The following is a 19,646-nucleotide window of genomic DNA, read 5'->3' as shown; positions in this document are numbered from 1 at the left end:
TTGATTGCAAAGCCAGTGTTTTTTACCACTACACTGTGGAGTTTGTCTACAAATTCTGCTTTCTAACCTGGTCTGGTCGTTTGGCATGCATAGTTCAATTCTTCACATAGATGATGTTACAGTCTAGAGAGCAAAAGTTGACTACCATTACTTTCAAATGTAACAGGACGGATTTACATTAGAGACAAATAAGGGCATTTGTGCGGTCAGCCTTTCCTGTAACTTTTAGGAATTAAATAAAAATCTAGGTTACAAAACTGCTTAAATTAAAACCTTTTTGGAACGAGGACACCTTTAAATATTCCTTTCTCAGTTCTTTGATAATATGAGTCTATATTTTTTTTGGCCCATTAAGAGGAACAGTATAATAATTTAAATGTTTAACACCTCATCATCAGAAAAGCTACCTCCACTCTATGAACTTTGGCATGGCTGCCTGCGAGCACTAAAGCAGTGTTGGTTTGACCGCTCTTCTCCTCTTTAAAAGAAGTACTTTTAAACTAAATGGTATTTTTCACATTTGAGAAAATAAGTTTGCTTTCCTCTGATATGACAGAGATACTGGCAAGATAATTGAAACTGAAATCTAACACTCTGCAACTGTCATGTATAATTGATATTTCATGGGGAGATTACAATTCAGACACCAAAACTGTTTTCTTTGTCAATGGGTGTCTAATTACAGGGAAAACCCATCAACTTTTTGTTCTATGTTTGTTGTGAAACCAAAAAAGGGGGAAAGAAGAAAAATTAATTTCAAATGCCTGGGTTTTCTTTTCTGCCTAATATTCCTGAAGTTGAGTTTTTCTCTTTTTTTCTTTTTTTTCTTTCTTTTTTTTTTCTAAGACCTTCATCAACAAGAGTGATTTGAGACCAGAAAGGCTACTTAAAAATAGGAAAGCTCTGGATTTCTAAAGTGTCATCAAGGTGGTGCAATTTTAGAAAGATTGTGGTAGCATAAGAGTACCTTTGGTCTAAAAACCTGTTTTGAGACAGTTATCTCAGGAGATAACATTAACAAGGATTGAATAACTGCCAAATAAAATTTAATACATTTTCACATCTATGAAACAGGCCTCTTAAATACAAGTAGAATAATTACTTTCAGAATGCTTGCTGGAAACAAAAGGAGTGAAAACAGTGAACATCTCTTTTGTTTTTGTTGTTTGTTTTTAGCTTAGAATAAGGACAAAGATATTTACTAGAGTGCTTTCCTTCATTCCCCATGTAAAAATGGCCTTGCCAACCACTACCTAATTGAAACTGCATATCTTTTAAATCTGTTTATGTTGTGGGAGAAGCAGCAGCAGTTGAATTCAGAGTTCTTGTTAGACTTCTTGGCCTGGGCTCTGAGATAGTGAATTTTAGGGTTTTTTCTCCACCATAAGGAAAATGGAGAGGCTGCCGCGATGAGAGTTTGTGTTGCAGTGTTTGAAATGAAAGCTGTTGTCTCCTTTAAGAAGAAAGTCTCTCTGATCCCTTCTGAACACATGGTAGTCTTTTAAAAGGCTCTGAAGCTTCTAATCAACGTCCTCAATGCTATCCATATTATGTGTTGGATTTGAATATCAGCATTACCTGTAATTCACAGCAAACACTAGGCAAGTTACTTAGCCTATAGGAGCCTCAGTTTCCTCATTTGTAAAATGAGGGGGTTAGATTAGGTGATCTCTAAAAATCCCCTCAAACTCTGAAATGTTATGATTTTAAAGTTCTATCAATGGATCGTAGATCCAGAGCTTGAAATGACCTGAAAGGCCATTTGTTTCAAATCTTCTCATGTTGCAAAGGAGGGAACGGAAGTCCAAAGACTTTTAAGTGATTTGCCCAAGCTCAAGAGGTAGTATTTGAACCCAGATCCTCTGAATCTACAGCCTCTTTGTTATGGAATGTGGGATGTTAGGTAATTTCAAACCCCAGTGTTCTGAGTTAAATTACTTCCGAGGAGTAATTTACGCACTCAGATAATTGAAATAGATATATCAGCAATCCATATACAGTCAAATGTAAAATAGGCTGTCCCCTGGTCTTACAGATCAGGTACAAAAACCTAATTGGATCACTGTATTTTGTTCAGTTGTTTCTAACTCTTCATGATCCCATTTGGGGTTTTCTTGTCAAAAATACTGGAATAATTTGCCATTTCCTTCTCTGGTTCATTTTACACATGAGGAAACTGAGGCATACAAGGTTAAGTGACTTGCTCAGGGTCATGTAGCTAGCAAGTGTCTAAGGATAGATTTGACTTCAGGAAGAGGAGTCTTCCTAACTCCCAGACCAGCCCTCTATGCACCATGGCACCAGCTAATGCCCCAATCGCTGTATAACCCAAGAAAAAAAAAGAAAGAATAAACCTGGCATAGGAATTTGTGATGCTCAGTTCTGTTCACCATTTTTAAAATATGTAATATTGATCTGAAATTTTAAGTACCTTCTACAGAGGTTACTATGAATATTCATTATAGGCCATTATTAACAAGTTTGAATATTTCCATGTGCTTAATTTTTAACTTGAAATTTCTTAGAATCTAGAGAGGAAGAAGCTAATAAAAACTTCAGGGCTTTGAGGGAATGTACATTTTAAGGAATAGCTATCTTGGTGCCAGTTGACTCCCAGGTGGAAGGAATGATTTAAGGAGTTGTTTTTGCCTAACTCTGAATACTTTTACTCTGCTGCAGATCTATTAAACCCAGGAGTGGGGGTGGGAGGGGAAGGTCCTTGCCTTTGTCTGTAAAAATGACAACATTGATCACCTGCTTCATCCATAGAATATGCCTTTTGGGTTGTCCTTCCAGAAATGGTCATAGATCTGTGCTGAGATGCCCACACTTTCTCACCTAATCCCTTCAGTTATTGAAAGAACATTTTTTGCAAGACAAATGACAAGCATTAGATTCACAGTCTGGCTGTGAAAGAGAGTACAGGTTCCTATGGAAAATTGTTCCGTGGACACAGACAGAATGGGAACATCTTCAAAAATAATTCACTATCAAATGTAAAAAGAATACATTATTTTTCTCAAAGCCTTGAATTTCATTGGCATAATGGAAGAGTTTTTATAAGGACACATGGAAGCAGATGGTTGCACTTCCAAGGGTTTGTGCATATGATTTAGGTCCCTTTTGTACATTCTACCAGGTTACCAAAAAGTCAGAAGTGTTTGACTGAAGATGTGGCATGCTACAGAAGTGTACAGAGGTAGATAACTAATACCTTCCTCTGGACAAGATTTGGTTATACCAAGGATCATTTCATTTACCCCTTAAAGTGAGCAAGTACAAGAAAATCCTGGTATATTATGATTAACTTCTCCCCTAATATAAAATAGAAAGCTCTCTGCAACAACTGATTTCCAGCCCTTCCTTGAAGACTTCCAGAGAACAAGAATCCACTGTACTAAAACAGAAAATGATTAATATTATAGAGTTAAAGAATAGATAGTAGAAAGTGCAGGGGAAAAGTAGAAACCAAAAATGGATTAGATCCTGTGATTGTTTCAGCCCTGCCATGCTTATCTCTCACTACAGAGAGATTCAGATTGTTAAAGTCATTGCACACAGAAAAGGCATAGAGTTAAATGAAAAGGAAAACCTAGGGAAGAGCCATATAACAAGAAAAAAATCAAATAGAAATGAAATGGTTCTTGAATTTTGGTAAATAGTTGGAGTATGTAAATATTATCACATTAAAGGTGTTGGAGGGCAGCTAGATGGTACAGTGGATAGAGTGCCAGGTCTGGAGTCAGGAAGACTCATCTTCCTGAGTTCAAATGTGGCCTCAGACACCTACTAGCTGGGTGACCCTGGGCAAGTCACTTAACCCTGTTTGCCTCAGTTTCCTCAACTGTAAAGTGAGCTGGAGAAGGAAATGACAAACCACTCCAGTATCCTTGCCAAGAAAACCCCAAATGAGGTCACGAAGAGTCAGACACAACTGAACATCCACTACCACAACAACAAAGATAAAACCCAAGAAGATATAAGTAAGTTCCCCACCACCACCCGTGGATACTAAGGGGATCAGGAAAACTAAGTTATTTAATATTTCAATTGGTAAATATCTGAGGGAAAGATAAAGCATTAACTTTGAATTGCACCAAGAGATGCATTCCAAAAAGGTTTGAAAGAGAATGCTTCTACAGTAAAGGAACTGGGAGTCTCCTTAAGCTATGATTCATTTCAGTGACTTGGGATTTTAATAGTCCTATGTGAACTTTAAGAAATTAGGTACACTATGAATACCTACTAGATGTAAAATTGCATGACATTGATTACAGTAAGTGGTGGTCGAGAGACTTAAAGATCTAGCATTGAATATAACTATAAAATCTCATATCTGTAGCTTTTATCTTAGATTAAATGAAAAAACTATTGATAGATTTTCTTTCAAAAGTACAAATGAATCATCAAGAAAATGGTAAGACAGTTCACCAAGAGAATTGAGTATTCATCGCTCTTCTCTTCTATAGGAAAAGAACAGAAATACATTCATGTATTTCTTTATGTCACATCAAACTATTGAAGAACCCTGAAACATTTATCCTGAAAAAGTGAAGATTACAGAGAACATGATAGCTGTCTTCAAATATTTGAATGACTGTCATGTAGAAAAGGGATTAGACTAATTCTTTGCCACTACTAAAGACAAGATCTGCGGTTAGAAGTTACATGGAGGCAGCTTTCCTTCTGGTGAAAGGAAAAATACTCATATTGTAGTTAGAGTTATATTCGTAAATAGACTAGGAAACATTGTGAGAAAACAGGATCACCACACCTCATGCGTTCAAGCAAAAGATATTATAGAAGAGTGGGAGATTGGAGTTTATGACACTCCCCCCCCCCCGCCAAGAGCCTTGCCAAACTCAATGGTGATATCAGATTCAAGATGTATTATTTCATTTTGGTTTTTTCTTCCTGAGACTGGGTCTCCCTAATTTAGTTCAGGCTGAAAGTGCAGCAGCTGCTCTTGGTTCCCACTGCTGATTGGCAAGGAAATTTTGACCTGCTCTGTTTCTGACCTAGGCCAGTTCCTCCCTCCTTAGACGGCCTCATCCACCACGCCCACTCTCCCTACTTCCAGGATTGGCATTAGCTTATTGTAGTTCAGAACTCCCAAACTCAGGTGATCTAGCAGCCTCAGCCACCCCAGTAGTAGAGACTAGAAACTACAACCACACTCTAAATGTTGATTATCTTAATAAGGGAGTAAATACTGTGTGTAGGCTGAATGGAATATATGTGATTAAAGGGCCAATGAAAGACTTTCTATCACCAGCCTGCTTGTGTCTGAAATTCCCACAATTGGAGTCATTATTTGCATTATGGCATTGAATCCTGAAAAAGGAGGCAAATATGTTACCTGGAAGAGGTAGGACATTAGTGGGTAGCAGAAGGCAGAAGAAAGTAAGGGAAAGGCCTATAACACTCTTTACAAGAGAAGTGTCAGGCCTACTTGGGATCCAGAGTGGGGGCTCTTCAGAACCAGCAAAAAGACATTCTTGGAGGAGAAACTCAGATCAGAGCAACCACAGCAGGAGGTAGAGAAACACAAACATCATCTACTTTGCTACCAAGCTTTATTGTAATATCATGGCATAATGTTTTAGGAATGACTAAGAATTCAAAGCCACACAAAAAAATCTGAATTCAGAAGGAAAGAGCACCAACATAGGTGAAATTCTAAGACATGTAGTACATGTGAAACTCTAGAAATCAAATGGTTATTATATCCATTCCACCTGCCATGTAGTAGCTGTTTGAGCTTGGTCAAGTCGCAATATCTGTAAGGCTCGTTTCTTCATCCATAAAATGGAAATAATATGTACCCTTTCACAGGGCTGTTGTGCAGATTAAATGAGATAATATATCCAAAAGTAACTGAAATATTATTGCCAAGAAGGGTGTGTTTTTAAGGTAGCATTGCTGACGTTACTTCCAACTATAATTGTGCTCAACACAGTAGTGATCTAGTTATATTTTGCCTAAATTAGGTGCTAGCAAAAAAATATGATCAAATCAGTAATGGTATGAAATGTCCAATTAAATGTAATCAGGCATTAGAAGTAAGTCATATTGAATGTGTTTTCACAGGAAATTCAGCATATTTCATTTTCCTAACATTTGCCAAAACAGAAGACACTTAACAGTTATGTATACTGTTATTAGTCTAAAGACAGTCTTAAATTTTTCTCTGTCTCTTAAGTTGTCCTTTCAATTGCAGAACAACTTAAAACAAGTTATTGAGATTTGATAAATAACAAACTAGTCATTTGTGCCTGCAGACTAGTTCTAAGGACTTTTTAAAATGGTGTTGTACTATGAAAATGTTCATCATGGTATATTAAGAGCTCTCACAAAATGTTTTATTTAGCATTAAGGTTAGAGCTCAGGTTAGTAGATAGTAGAAAGAACACTGGTCTTGGAGATACAGAATCATGTAATCTCAGAGTTGGAAGAGACATCAGAGACCATCTACCTGTCCCTGACCAGGAATCCGCTCCACAAGATCTCCAAAGGGGTGTTTCCAGCTATAATATGGAGATTTCAAATGAAAGGGAATACACTATTCCCAAGACCACCCATTCCACTTTTGGACTGCTGTCATTGTTAGGAACTGAACCCAATGGTCCAGGCATGTTCTGACCAGAGGAGAGAATAGCAAAACTCTTACTTTTCTTCACTCTAGATATTTTTCCTTCCCAAAGCCTAGGATTTTGATATCATGGCATACATAATGTTTGGTATCCACTAAAATTTCCAGATCTTTTTGAAAGAATTGTTGTCATGCCACATCTTCCTCATCCTCTGCTGTAAAGTGTTTGGTTTTTTATTTTAACCTGACTATAGAAATCAGAAGACCTAGAAGTTTAGAGACACAAGGCATAGATTTAGTTCCTGACACTAGTACTCCTGTATGTAACCCCTGGCAAATTACTTAATTTTTCTACTTTGTCTGTAAAATGGAATGAATATTGCTTGTTACTGTTTTACCTCACAGCATTGTTGTGAGAAAAACACTTTGTAAAGTGCCATTTAAAATGTGTTTTATTTTTAAGGGTGGCAACTTACACATGAGAATGCTTAAAAAATATTTTTCTTTATAGCTGGTCTCTGGATTTACCAAATCAGGTCACCTGAAAAGCTATGTTACTTAATTTACATAAGGAACCAAAGCATATTGAGTCTGAATGAGCTATATGATTCTACCAAAACTTCCTAGTTGATTTATTTTGAATTCATAAGAAACAAATATTTCATGGTGGGGGAGAATTCTCTTTTTGCTATTCTAAATATTTAAAAATATTTGGTGTTTCGTTTTTTGTGATTATCTTGTTCAGATTTGGTTTTTGTTTCTTCCTTTGGGGAAAAAAAGGATTCATTTAATTTCTCAGTCTCAAGTTAGTGATAACCGTTTCGCTTGTAATGTTACATTGTATCTTTTATTAGAAAGATTGTTTTCTTGTCTTTGGTGATATTGATCTATGAAAAATAGCTTTAGAGATAGGAGTTTCACTTATGCTCATTATCTCACTCCCACACGTGCCTTTATACATCAATTAAGCGATAGATTTTTTTAAAAATGTTCATAGTAGAAAGTCTAGCTTTCAAGTCAAAAAATGCATTATATTTATGTTCCTCAAGGTTTGTCATGTCTGCTTGGGTTGATTTAGGCATTTGCTACTAGTCAACAATTTCTCCCACAGTTACCACATGCCAAGGGTACCTGGACCCAAGAGTGTGTGTCTCTACCTAATAAACATCTTGAGAGCATCTTTCAAGCTCACTGCCCATTTTCTTCTTTGTGCCTTCCTTTCTGGAACCATAAGAAACATTAGCTTATCTATCATATGATGCCTTCCTGAGCCTAGAATGGCGAAAATAATGAAAGGATATCCAGTGTGCTTGCCTGGCAATGATGGCATGACTGGTGTGTTTAATAAAACCTTTATTGGTACATTTTCCGGTGTGGTGGTGTTGGCAGAAATGGTCCCCCTTTGGATTTGGAACTCGGCAGCTGATGAAATACAGTAAACATTAATTTGGAATGGGCTGCCAGTTTTGGAAAGCCAGGTGACATTTTATTATATTTGTACTGAACAGGGGCTGTGCCGCATACTGCTGTAGCTTCCTCTGTCAGAGGCTTAGCTGGCATTATGGAAAAAAAAATGGCAGGCCTGAGAATCTTATCCCCTGAAATGAAAGTCGAATGCCAAATTGAAATTCCTACAGGATTTCCGATAGCAATGGGGGAATTGAGAAGCCCACAATTAAGCATATGGGCATTAAGATAATTGTCAGATCTGTTGGCGGACATGATAGAAGACAGATGGGTACGAATCAGTGCGCTCCACTGCAGCACCCTGGGAGACAATTTGACGTTTTACCTGCCTGAGCTACCCTGCCATATTTGTCACTAAATGTGCGGCACAGCATCTTACTGAGTGTTAAGTGTTTTTTGCACGATGATATAGGTAGATGTGTGGGACTCTGGTGCCCTCTAGTGAAAAGCAATCGAGAGCAATGTTAAATGCTGGTGTCTCCTTCCAACTGATGTTTGGAACTAGTTGCCTCACCTCAGTTTCCATTCCCGCTAAACTCTATGTTGTTTCTTGCTTTTTTTAGGTCGGTGCCCATCGCGAAGATGGTGTGGCTCTAAGAGGCAGCCATTCTCTTGTGCCAAACCAGGTTCCAGTCCCACAACTCCCAGTTCAGTCGGCCACTTCCCCTGACTTGAACCCTCCCCAAGATCCATACAGGGGTGAGTCCACCACAGAAGTGCTCTTCTTAACAGTACTCTGATCTATATGCTTCACCTGTTCCCATGTTAGGTTAGATACTGACATTTGCATACTTGGTATTCATTTCTAGATTAAAAACTGGCACAGAACCAAAGATCAAGTTCAGCATAATAAAGTAAAATGAGAAATCAGCCATTTAGAACCTGTTTTTCATAGGTTCTGTTTCTCCAAAAACTGTGTTTTCAAGAGTTCTTTGAGGCTCTGGTTTCATTTGAGTGGGGAATGAGACATCAGAGTGATGACAGTAAAGTTTATTTTAGTTATTTACACATTTTTCACTCAATCAATAAAATTACTATTCAAATCACTTAATGTGGTTAGATGTAACATGAATACGATGCCTTCTAAAAGATAGGGAGGAAGAATTTTTTTTAATCGAAGGAAATTTAGAAAGAAAAAGAATTGGCTGTATCAACAGAGATTGTCAAATTAGTTCCCTGGTAGGGAGAAATCCAGCATGATTACATACCTCCTCCTATAGACAAGAGGTTTCATAATCTATGGATAGATACCCAAAACCATTTATTGTCTGCAGCTTATTTCAGGGCTGGAAATTTTTTTTCAAGAAGTCATCAGCTCTTAAGTCTGACTCTTAAGTCATCACAATGATTAATTTTACAAAAGGAAACAAACATATCAAAATAGTTTCAATAATAATTTCTAGAGCCCAATATTAAAAATTTGTTGTAAGCCCAGAAAGGTGAGCCATTTCATATTCCAGATTTTCTTCAGAAGTGTTTGTCAAAACTGAACATATTTGAGGCTGTTAACAACCCAACTTTCTGGGATCATAGAAGCATTTACAGTTTGATTCTAGCAATCAATGATACTTGATGCTAGAAGTTCTTTGGATCCAGTAGCTATTCCCCAATTGTAACCATGACCATCTATGATTAAAATGAAAATGTGTAACTAACTGCCTAACATACATATCTCTTTTAGTCACTAATTATTCTTTGAATGAGAAGGAAACCTAATTCAGTAATATCATTATGGTATCTTTTGAAGTCTTACTGACTGAATGTATTTATTTTATTCCATGGGAATAATATTTTAAGGATTTTTTTCTATTAAATCATGCACATGGAAAACTCAATATAATAGCTGATATTTACTTGGGTTCTTAATCAGAACATTGAGGTGTGTGATTTTCATGATTATGATTTTCATTGCAATTAAGTTGATGTTTTGTAGACAGTGAAATTACCATCTACTCCAAAAGATTGCAAAATAGAATTTAACCTCAGAGCCCATGCAATATGAAAACTGGTTTCAGCAGGTGCATTTTGGAAACTTCCCCAGATAGCATAAAAGAGTGACATTCTGAGCGTGAGGGTCAGAGTTCAGCTCTCCTCGCTGTCTAGCTGGCAGCCCCGCTATAAGTAACATCCACGTCCGTACATTTAATCTTTGGTTTAGACCTTGGCAATAGTAACACAGTCTTTTTTCCCCTCTAGGCATGCCAGCTGGATTGCAGGGGCAGAGTGTATCCTCAGGTAGCTCTGAGATCAAATCCGATGATGAAGGAGATGAAAACCTGCAAGACACGAAATCTTCTGAGGACAAGAAATTAGACGACGACAAGAAGGATATCAAATCAATTACTAGGTCAAGATCTAGGTAACAGTATATAATACTGTCGCTTCATTTAATTCCTTTATTGGACTTTGATGAAGTGAACAGAACAAGGAAGAAACTATTCAGTTTTTTCCTAGCAGGTAAATCCACAGCTGAAAAGGCCTATTCTAGAAGTACTGATAGTAGTATCATTTCGGATACCGGTACTCTAGTAATGCCTAAAATCCTCTTACAATCATCAATTTGGGCACCACGCAAATTATGTACCATAAAAAATAATCACTGATAGATTCAAAAAGAAAGCAGTGCACTTTTAAATCTACGCTCATTTATGAATTTGATGCAAAATGTTATTCTTTTTAAAGTGTTTCTAAAAAAAAATCAAAATTTCAAAACAGTATAAAATACTAGTCCAATATATTGGTACACTGTACTCTTTTCTCTTACCCTTAAAATATATCTGGATACTTATTTTATCCCAGTTTTAATAGCATTGATACCTGTATTTTTATGGTGACAAATTGAGCCATAGTTCAGAATGACATCTGAATTAACATTCTTCTTTTGCAGTGCCTATATAGATAGAAGGTATGATGCATAATCATATTCATCTCCTAATAACTCATGTTTTCCGGTTTATTTTTAATACCCAACATAGTTGCATCCTGATTTATCTTGAATTTTTACTTCCATCTGACAGTGGTGAGCTTCTGCTGCTGCTACTGCCATTCCTGATCTTTTAGTTCCTGTTAACATGTTTCATTTCCACAGGGAGCCTAATTAATATCTCACATTTATAGAGTACTTTCAGGTTTACAACACTCTTCCCTCACAATGACCCTGCAAAGTGAGGTTAAGTGACTTGGTCACAGTTGTGCCCCTAGTAAGCATCAGAGCCTGAACCTGACGTTCTTCTGCCTCCAGGTCTAGGCTTCAGAACCACCAGTACTTCAGCTGAACCATACTGCCTCTCTTTATTTACTTTTAAAGAAACCATGATTAGGTCCAGGTGTCTTTTAACAAACAAGAAGACTTTGATGGTATCTTTAAGATTTCATTAGACAAAGAACTTCTGTTCAGCCATGGAGTCAGTGTGCCTGTGAGGTCTTTAGTCTGTTGTCATCCTGCCCCTGATGAAGTCAAGGCACCTAGAGAGAATAGCTTAGGTGCTGTCTGCTGCTGGCTAACTCATTTCATTAGAGAACCAGACTAATAAGGTCAGCATCATAGCTTCAATGGCCATGGATTTTCAGTTGTTATCTTTTAAGACTACAGACTGTTTCCTGAATTTCAGTCAGACACTTCACAAGGAGGCAACCAATTTAGAAATCTTGGAAGGATTCATTCATGCAAATCCATTACCAAGCAGGCAAAAACTTTTCAGATTACATGCCAGACTTCCTGGGTCAGGAGACTTATTTTAGTAACGCATAGTACATCCCATAAGTATTGGCCTTTAAGTTTGAAGATAACATAGTTGAGGTTGTTTGTATTCATATGCATGGATGGTTTGTTTGTCTGAATGAAAAAACTGATGCATGAACAATGTACCTTCTAGACAACTCTTCTACAAAACAAGTGGTGTCGTTTGATTGATAATTTAGTCCCTGTTACTTTACCCTGTTATCAGTACCTAGGAGACAGAAAGTGCGTTAACCAATGGGCTGCTACCATCATACTGAAGTTTATTAAGCTAATCCCCATCAAAGGAGTATATGCCCATTCCTATGGCTGAAGAGGGAAAGATACACACACGCACACACGCGCACAGCACAGGACAGTGACCCTGATCTTGAGACAATTGTGCCAACGTTGATTCACTAGCACAGACAGTGATGCAAGACTAGCATTTCCACCTGTTTTTCAACTTTGTTACAGTTGCATAATCTAAAAGACTTGGATAAATGTTATGGGCTAAATAGCCCAATTCATGCCTATGTCTACATTAACTTGGGAACACCTATGAAGACGGTGGAATGAGAGATATCCTAGGAGCAGCTCCCACCCCCAAAGTAATATAAGCAGAAAGCCCAAATGCTCATGCTTCTAGCTTCTCTCCCTCTTCCCACATTCTAGGTGCTGGCTTATGTCAGTTCTGTTGGATTTTAAACACCAATTATCAAAATTAATAACTGGACAATTAGGAGACAGCCCAGATAGCTCAGAGAGATGAGCCCAAGGCTCAAGAAGAAGGAAAGGAAGCAGCTAAGGAGGAATATGAATCTAGGAAACAAGAAAATAAAGGCTATCGTAAGGGTAGCACTGGTTGCAATTACTTAAAATATAGCATAAGAAGATATATATATAGCCATCTTGAGAGAAAGGAGAAGAGGCCTCATTTCAAAGGTTTCTTGAAATGTTCCTCTTAACAGTGAGCTGGGGGGACCATCTCTTGGATCCTGTACCACCACTCTCAAAGGTCCTAGCAGAGGGATGATAGAAAATTAGTTTTAGAGAGAAGTTAGAACCCAGAAGAATGTGACTAGCAAAGGTTTAGAATAGTCTATCAATTAACTGTTAACCAATTAATTGGCACCAGGCACTAGGAACACAAAATCAAAAGTGAAAGAACTTCATGAAGAGATATATACAAAATAGTTTGAAGATGACTTGGAAGAAGGAACCAACAGTTTGGGGAATCAGGGAAACTAAGCCCTACTCCAGTGGCCACTTGGAATTTTCCAACAGCATTAGCCCTACTGGTCACCTCACAGTCTGAGGCACACAACAGCAATGTCCAGCCCTGGTGTTTCAGAGACCCAGCAGCCAGTGCTGGAGAAGGGGCACAACAGTAGTAGGCCTTAAGAAGAGCAAGGACGGGGGGTAGAAAGTGTAATTTCAGTAAGGAAATCATAGGAAAATCAATACAGTGAGAGATTTAAAAAAAAATAATGGAGGGCTGACTGAGGAAAAGAAATGTTCATTCAAGGAAAGATTGTTACATCAATGAATAGGAACTAAGTAGGAAAGGAAACTGAGGCTGAATCCCTGAGAAAGGTGCAGTTAGCACAAGGAAATAACAATGAAGCAACTCGAGGAACTTCTAAGAGGGTTCAGAAGCAACATCAAGTTTAAGTGAAAATATCAGACATCAGAAAAGAAATATAGGCTCCTAAAAAAATCAGCAAATCTAACCAGACACTAAAGAATTTAGAACAAAACGCAGAAACACTGAGTAACAGTAGATTCTCTTAAAAGAACAACAGAATTGGAATGCAAAAGTGCCAAGGCAGAAGGGAAAATAATGGAACATGCCTACATTAAGTGCGTATGACCTAGTATAGGAGGCAAACACTTGAATAGCACCCAGAGTTCTTCAGTACGAACCTTGGGCACTAGCAGTTCAGTATTACTCCTTTAAATTGAACTAAATTCCACTAATTGCTATTATTTAACTGAATGTCAGGAATGCACTCTGTTGTAGAGAATTTAGAATTAGTAATAACTACTAACTTGTATCCTCACATTCTGAACTAATGAGCCTGTAGTTCATATTAATAGAGCTGTCCTTAAAATCCATCAGTCTACTGAAATTTGACTTGCTCAGCTAACAAGCTACAGATCTGGGAAATTAAAATTCCAAACAGGAAAAAAAAAGTAACACTGTGAAATACACTCTGAAGATATTAAATAAAAGAGGATAGGTTTTTCTCCTAACAATCTGGTGCTCTAGATAAAATCTTTAGTTGACACTTACTATTGAAAAATACTCAGAATTCCTTAACAGCAAAATGTTTAATAATATAGCCATGAAAATATAATAGGCATAAATGTTACAGCCTCCTATTCTTCACCTTGCTTCTCTATTTAATAGAGTTCTGTGTAGAGAGAAACTCTGTACAAAGCTTCTGATATTCTAGTCATAATTTAGCATGAATGTCCAATGCGCTGTTTAAATAGCTGCCAAGGCCACCTGCCCAAGTACTAAAGTGAGGGTTGGCAATTATGTGGTAAATTAGGGTTGTATACATTCCAGATATTTTAGACCAAAATATTCACTTGCAGCACACCCTAAGCACTCAATAAATGATCCCCTTATGTCTTCAGTTATCCAAATTGGCTGTCTAATCCCCCACATAATTGCCAACTCTCCACTTCACTTTGGAATAGGGAGATTTGGCAGAAGGTGTTCTGTTTGGGACAAAGAATTAAGATTCACTTACCCTGATCTTAACAAGCATTTTCAGAGTATTTTGTAGGTTACCACTAAAATAAAAACCATTTATCTCTTTTCCACTCATTTTCCAAAATGCCATTACTTCCATGCTATCCTCCTCTCTTTTGTGGATAGAAAGATGAGAGAAAAAAGTACAGTGATAATTTGAGTTTTTTCATTTCATTATTTGTTGGTAAGAGATGCTAAGGAGATACTTCTATGTGACTAACACCTCTATGTTGCTGTTCAGTGATCAGATCGATTCTTACTAATTTAGCTAGTAGCTGTTACATATACATGTTAATGGGTCCTTTGAAGTTTCAGTAGACTATTTTAATTTGTTATTGAGAACCTTCTCATTTGAAAAGGTCACTCTTGTGACATTTAGTTATGCTTCCAAATCTGTATTATAAGCCAGCAGTGTTTGGGGAAAAAAATCTATGCAGTCTATTTGCATAACCAATTTATTTATTTATACATTTATTTATAAGTGAATAATGAATTCAAATTACTTATTAGCCCATGAACCTTTGGAAAACAAGTTCTCAATTTCAAGTCTTCTTTGTGTTATATATAGCACAATGTTTAATGTACAAAATGATTACCCAAATGATTGCCTTTTTGACTTCACCTAGGGGAAACTTGCTTCTGTTGCTGTTCCACCTATTCCATTATGTTCATTATTTCAAGTAGTGTGGATTTCTAAAGGACCGGAGTGCTTTATAACAGTAACCTGCTTACTGGTTTCAGAAGACATTGCAGGCTTAGGAGTCAGGAGTGGAACTGGAAAGTAGAGGACCCATTGAAATGAATAAACAACAATTGAGAGTGGAAAAAAGCAAAAGGGGTTCATTCTAACCTGGCCTAGCTATATTTTATCCCTGCTCATTACCAGAATAGCATACCAAGGAAACATCACCATGCCCCACTTGGATCCTAAGCTTAAAGTTGGGAGGAGCCACATTGTTCCAGCCAGGTCATCAGAAAGTACTTATTGCAGAAAGTTATGTACCTGCAATGAGATACTAATGACTCTTTCCCCTCCTTACATTTATTTACCCCTTGCCCCACATCTCACTCTGGCTACCAAGGGATTAATTTTAATGCCCCAAGTGTCTTAAGTTGCAGGTGATTCCATCACATTCTACAAATTGATCCGTGAAGAAGGACCAGCCCAATATTGTTCCATCCCCCAAACAACCCCAGGTCCAGAGGCCTAAATCATCTTCCTCACCTTAATTCTTGGCTGTTGATTGGCCAAAAGAAATTGTTGTTGAGTGGTTTAAGTTGTGTCTGACTCTTAGGACTCCTTTTAGGGTTATCTTGCCAAAGATACTCACACAATTTGTCACTTCTGTCTCCAGCTCATTTTATAGATGAAGAAACTGAGATAAACCGGATTTAGTGACTCGCTTAGGGTCAACACAACTACTAAGCAGCTAAGCCTAGATTCGAACTCAGGTCTTCCTGACCAGGCCCAGTACTCTCTTCACTGCCAGGAATTAACTATTTTTCTCATAGGAAAGAAGGACAGAAAGAGTTAAATGAAAGAGAAACAGGTGCATCTGGTAATTTCACATTGCAATCAGAAAAGCATCTTTACTTAGTGAAAATTTGGACCCCAAATCACAAAAATCTTAGAGGTGTAAAGGACTTTCAGGTGTCATCTAGATTCTAGTCAATAGGATTCCTAACATCTCTTTAGTAGCTAGCCTCTGCTGATATTTGTCACAGGAAGCTCAATACCTATTGTGGCTGCCCATTTCACTTTTAAAAAGTTCAATTAAGCCAAAATATACTTCCCTGTAGCTTTCATGTATTGGTCTTAGGTTTGCCCTTTAGAACAGCACAGAGCAAGTCTATTTCCTCTTCTGGGTGCAAATATTTGGAGATTCCTATCACCAGCCTCACCACCTACTACCAGGTCTTCTCTTCTCCATCCTAAACAGCTATAGATTCCCTCAACTCTTCTTCATTTATAAGTTTCCTGAAACCTGCTCACTGTCTGGATAATCTTTAGTTTGTCGTTCTCTTTAAAGTGAAGTGCCTGAAAGTAGGAACCATACTCTAGCTGCTTCCCTCGCCTATTCTTAAAATAATTGATTTCTACAAGGAAAAGTCATCAATATCATCTAATTTGGCCACCTGAGAGGGAGAAAACAAGGCTCAGAAAAGGTTGAGGACCTTACCTAAGACCATACAGCTGGTAGTGGCAGAGTATGGACTAAACATCCAGCTTTTTAGAACTCCTAAATACAGGAGCTTAAACGTAGCCCTATTTACCTTATCTTGTTTAAGTCTGTTGAGATCTTTTTGAATCATTTGCTTTCCATTGATTCAAATGCCACACAGAATGGGACTTTTCAAAAACTTCTTTTAAAATGTACTTTGCTTACGAAGGTCATGCTCCCTATAGGGTAAGAGAAAACAGGCTGTGGTGCTGCTTTTTGAAACGTAATGTTTGTTGTTGAAATGTACATTGTTTCATTTTGGCTGATATCCTACACTCTTTCATTCTCCCAATGCAAACAATATGTGGCCCTGATTCTGCCTTGGCCATGGTCTCCAACTTGATTTGAGCGTTATATCTTTGGTAGAACTATTAGCTCTTTTCTCAGGTCAAGACACATGCTGGAGATTTAATGGGATGAAGAGCTATCTTCATAGGCAGTCACAACAGCAGACATTCGCAAAATTCTGACCTCGTATGGAGAACCTCAGTGAAAAACCTGAAGGGAAAGAGAACCCAGAGGGAGGAGGAATAAGGAAAATATTTAGAAAGCTTTTCCCCTCACACCATTAGAAAATGTTATGTCTTTTTTTTTTGTTTCGCAGCAATAATGATGATGAAGACCTTACACCAGAGCAGAAAGCAGAGCGTGAAAAAGAAAGGAGGATGGCTAACAATGCCCGTGAGCGTCTGCGTGTGCGTGACATTAATGAGGCTTTCAAGGAGTTGGGCCGCATGGTGCAGCTCCACCTGAAGAGTGACAAGCCCCAGACAAAACTCCTGATCCTCCACCAGGCTGTGGCTGTCATCCTCAGCTTAGAGCAGCAAGTGCGAGGTCAGTTTTACACTACATCCTGCTTTCCTTTATCCCCAAAGTAATGACGTGAGTGTTTACCTCTGAAGCTGATAGTTGTCATAAGGAATGGCAAGTATCAGGCACCGTAAAGCAAAGAAAATTCATAGCCCAAAATGATCACTCCAACCTGAGGTCACATGGAAAGTTGATAAGGCAACTCTTTCTTTTGACTCTAGTATTTAGATTTTAAAACTCCAGTTTGAAGTTTCCCAAGTGTATCATCTGGATCCAGAATTCAGAATATCTGCCTTGCTCGCTTTTCTGAATTACAAACTTAGTGTCCAAATTCAGTATCCAATTCAGCCTGAATCATCTTTTCCCTTCCTTGCTACTTAAATGCACAAGCATTTAACATACCAGCAAAGTATGTTAATTACAAAGTGCTTTTGTGGGTACCATTAATTCGGTACTACTGTGAAAGCACCAAGTTTCATCACATTACTACCTTAACCCCAGAAGTAGCACCGGGGTTAACTAAATAATTGGATGAAGGTAGAGATTGGATTCACCAGACTGAACCATTTGGCAATGCTCTTTACTTTAATGTTACACAGAAAGGAATCTGAATCCTAAAGCAGCATGCCTGAAAAGAAGGGAAGAAGAAAAAGTATCTTCAGAGCCTCCTCCACTCTCGTTGGCGGGACCTCACCCTGGAATGGGAGATGCATCGAATCATATGGGACAGATGTGAAATGGTAAGTTCTGCTTTCAGCCACTGCAGATATCACTCTTTAGACCTGCATCATCAGATGTTTTTGAAAAATAAGCTTTAATTGAGACTCCTCCCAGCTTTTGGTTTAGAAAATGATTCTGAAATGCTCATTCGAAAAAAATGACTTATGCTAAAATCTATTCATTAATTTTCCTTTTTTTTTTTTTTTTACTTCTTTCACAGGTCCAAGTTGCCACATTTCTCCATTAAAACAAGAGACCACTTCCTTAACAGCTGTATTATCTTAAACCCACATAAACACTTCTCCTTAATCCCCTTTTTTTGTAATATAAGACAAGTCTGAGTAGTTATGAATCACAGACGCAAGAGATTTCAGCATTCCCGATTATCAAAAAACAAAAAACAAAAAAAAGTGCAACTTGAGGGACGACTCTCTTTAACATATCATTCAGAATGTTTAAAGCAGAATGTTGCGAGCTGTGGCACGCAGCCCAGAGACTGAATGGCAATCTTCTCCACACTGTGGAACAATGCATTTGTGCCTAAACTTCTTTTGGAAAAAAAATATAATTAATTTGTAAGTCTGAAAAAATATTTAATTTAAAAATTGTAAACTTGCAATAATGAAAAAGTGTACTTCTGAAGAAAACTACATGAACGTTTTTGTTGGTGTTGTAGTCAGCTAGTGTTTATACTTACTGGATATTGAAGGGGGAGCTTTGCTGCCCTAGTTACAAAACCAGCAAACGTCCTAATGAAAATGAAGTGATGACATTAGCCATTCCTTAGGGTAGGAGGAACAGATGGATCTTATAGACCTATGACAAATATATATATATAAATATATATATAAATATATATTAAAAATTTAGTGACTATGGTAAGCTTTTGTTCATTTGTTTCAGACTTTTTTCTCCTGTAAAAAAATAGTACTGATTAACTTTTTTAAAAAAAAGATTTTACTGTAAATACGGATTTTTTTGTCTTATTTCTGTCCCTCTCCCCTGGTTTGTTATTGTAACCTGTAGTGCCAACTCTGTCTCTGGAGGGGGAGTACAGGATAAATGCTGACCCTGACGTTGCTTCTCATTCATAAATAAGTAGAAAGTTGTTTCTCCAGTCTTTTGGGAACACAGGACTTAAAAGTCACATCATGTGTAGATATTATAAGCAGCATTACCAAGACGTGGCAAAATGAATTTGTCGGAATCGTAATGTTGCTCTTGTGACCCTATTCTGGGATTTTCAGAGGTACAAGGTTAGAATGCTACAATGTTACCACTGTGCCTTCCAATGTTTATATCATCAGAAACATAACATAATCAAAGTGGCTGTGATTTTAAACGATTAAAGTG

General features: G+C 37.6%; 1 protein-coding gene across 6 annotated transcripts in view; it reads left to right on the top strand.

The window, feature by feature from the left end:
- TCF4 (transcription factor 4) overlaps positions 1–19,211 on the top strand; it is a 435,705-nt gene extending 416,494 nt beyond the window's left edge. For 4 of the 6 annotated variants that reach the window (XM_036757133.1, XM_036757108.1, XM_036757117.1 and 1 more), the window contains 5 exons: positions 8,623–8,758; positions 10,256–10,418; positions 17,368–17,597; positions 18,173–18,313; positions 18,514–19,211. In XM_036757133.1, coding sequence (XP_036613028.1) covers positions 8,623–8,758; positions 10,256–10,418; positions 17,368–17,597; positions 18,173–18,309 — 666 coding nt within the window. In that variant the 3' untranslated portion in view covers positions 18,310–18,313; positions 18,514–19,211. The remainder of the gene's footprint in view (positions 1–8,622; positions 8,759–10,255; positions 10,419–17,367; positions 17,598–18,172; positions 18,314–18,513) is intronic. The other 2 variants (XM_036757126.1, XM_036757139.1) reach the window with 1 other exon arrangement.
- The last annotated feature ends 435 nt before the right edge of the window (positions 19,212–19,646 follow it).

Source organism: Trichosurus vulpecula, chromosome 1 (assembly GCF_011100635.1).
Source record: "Trichosurus vulpecula isolate mTriVul1 chromosome 1, mTriVul1.pri, whole genome shotgun sequence".
In the NCBI taxonomy this organism is placed as follows: Eukaryota; Metazoa; Chordata; class Mammalia; order Diprotodontia; family Phalangeridae; genus Trichosurus; species Trichosurus vulpecula.
The sequence above is the reverse complement of the archived record's forward strand: the minus strand, read 5'-3'. Positions and strand labels throughout refer to the sequence as shown.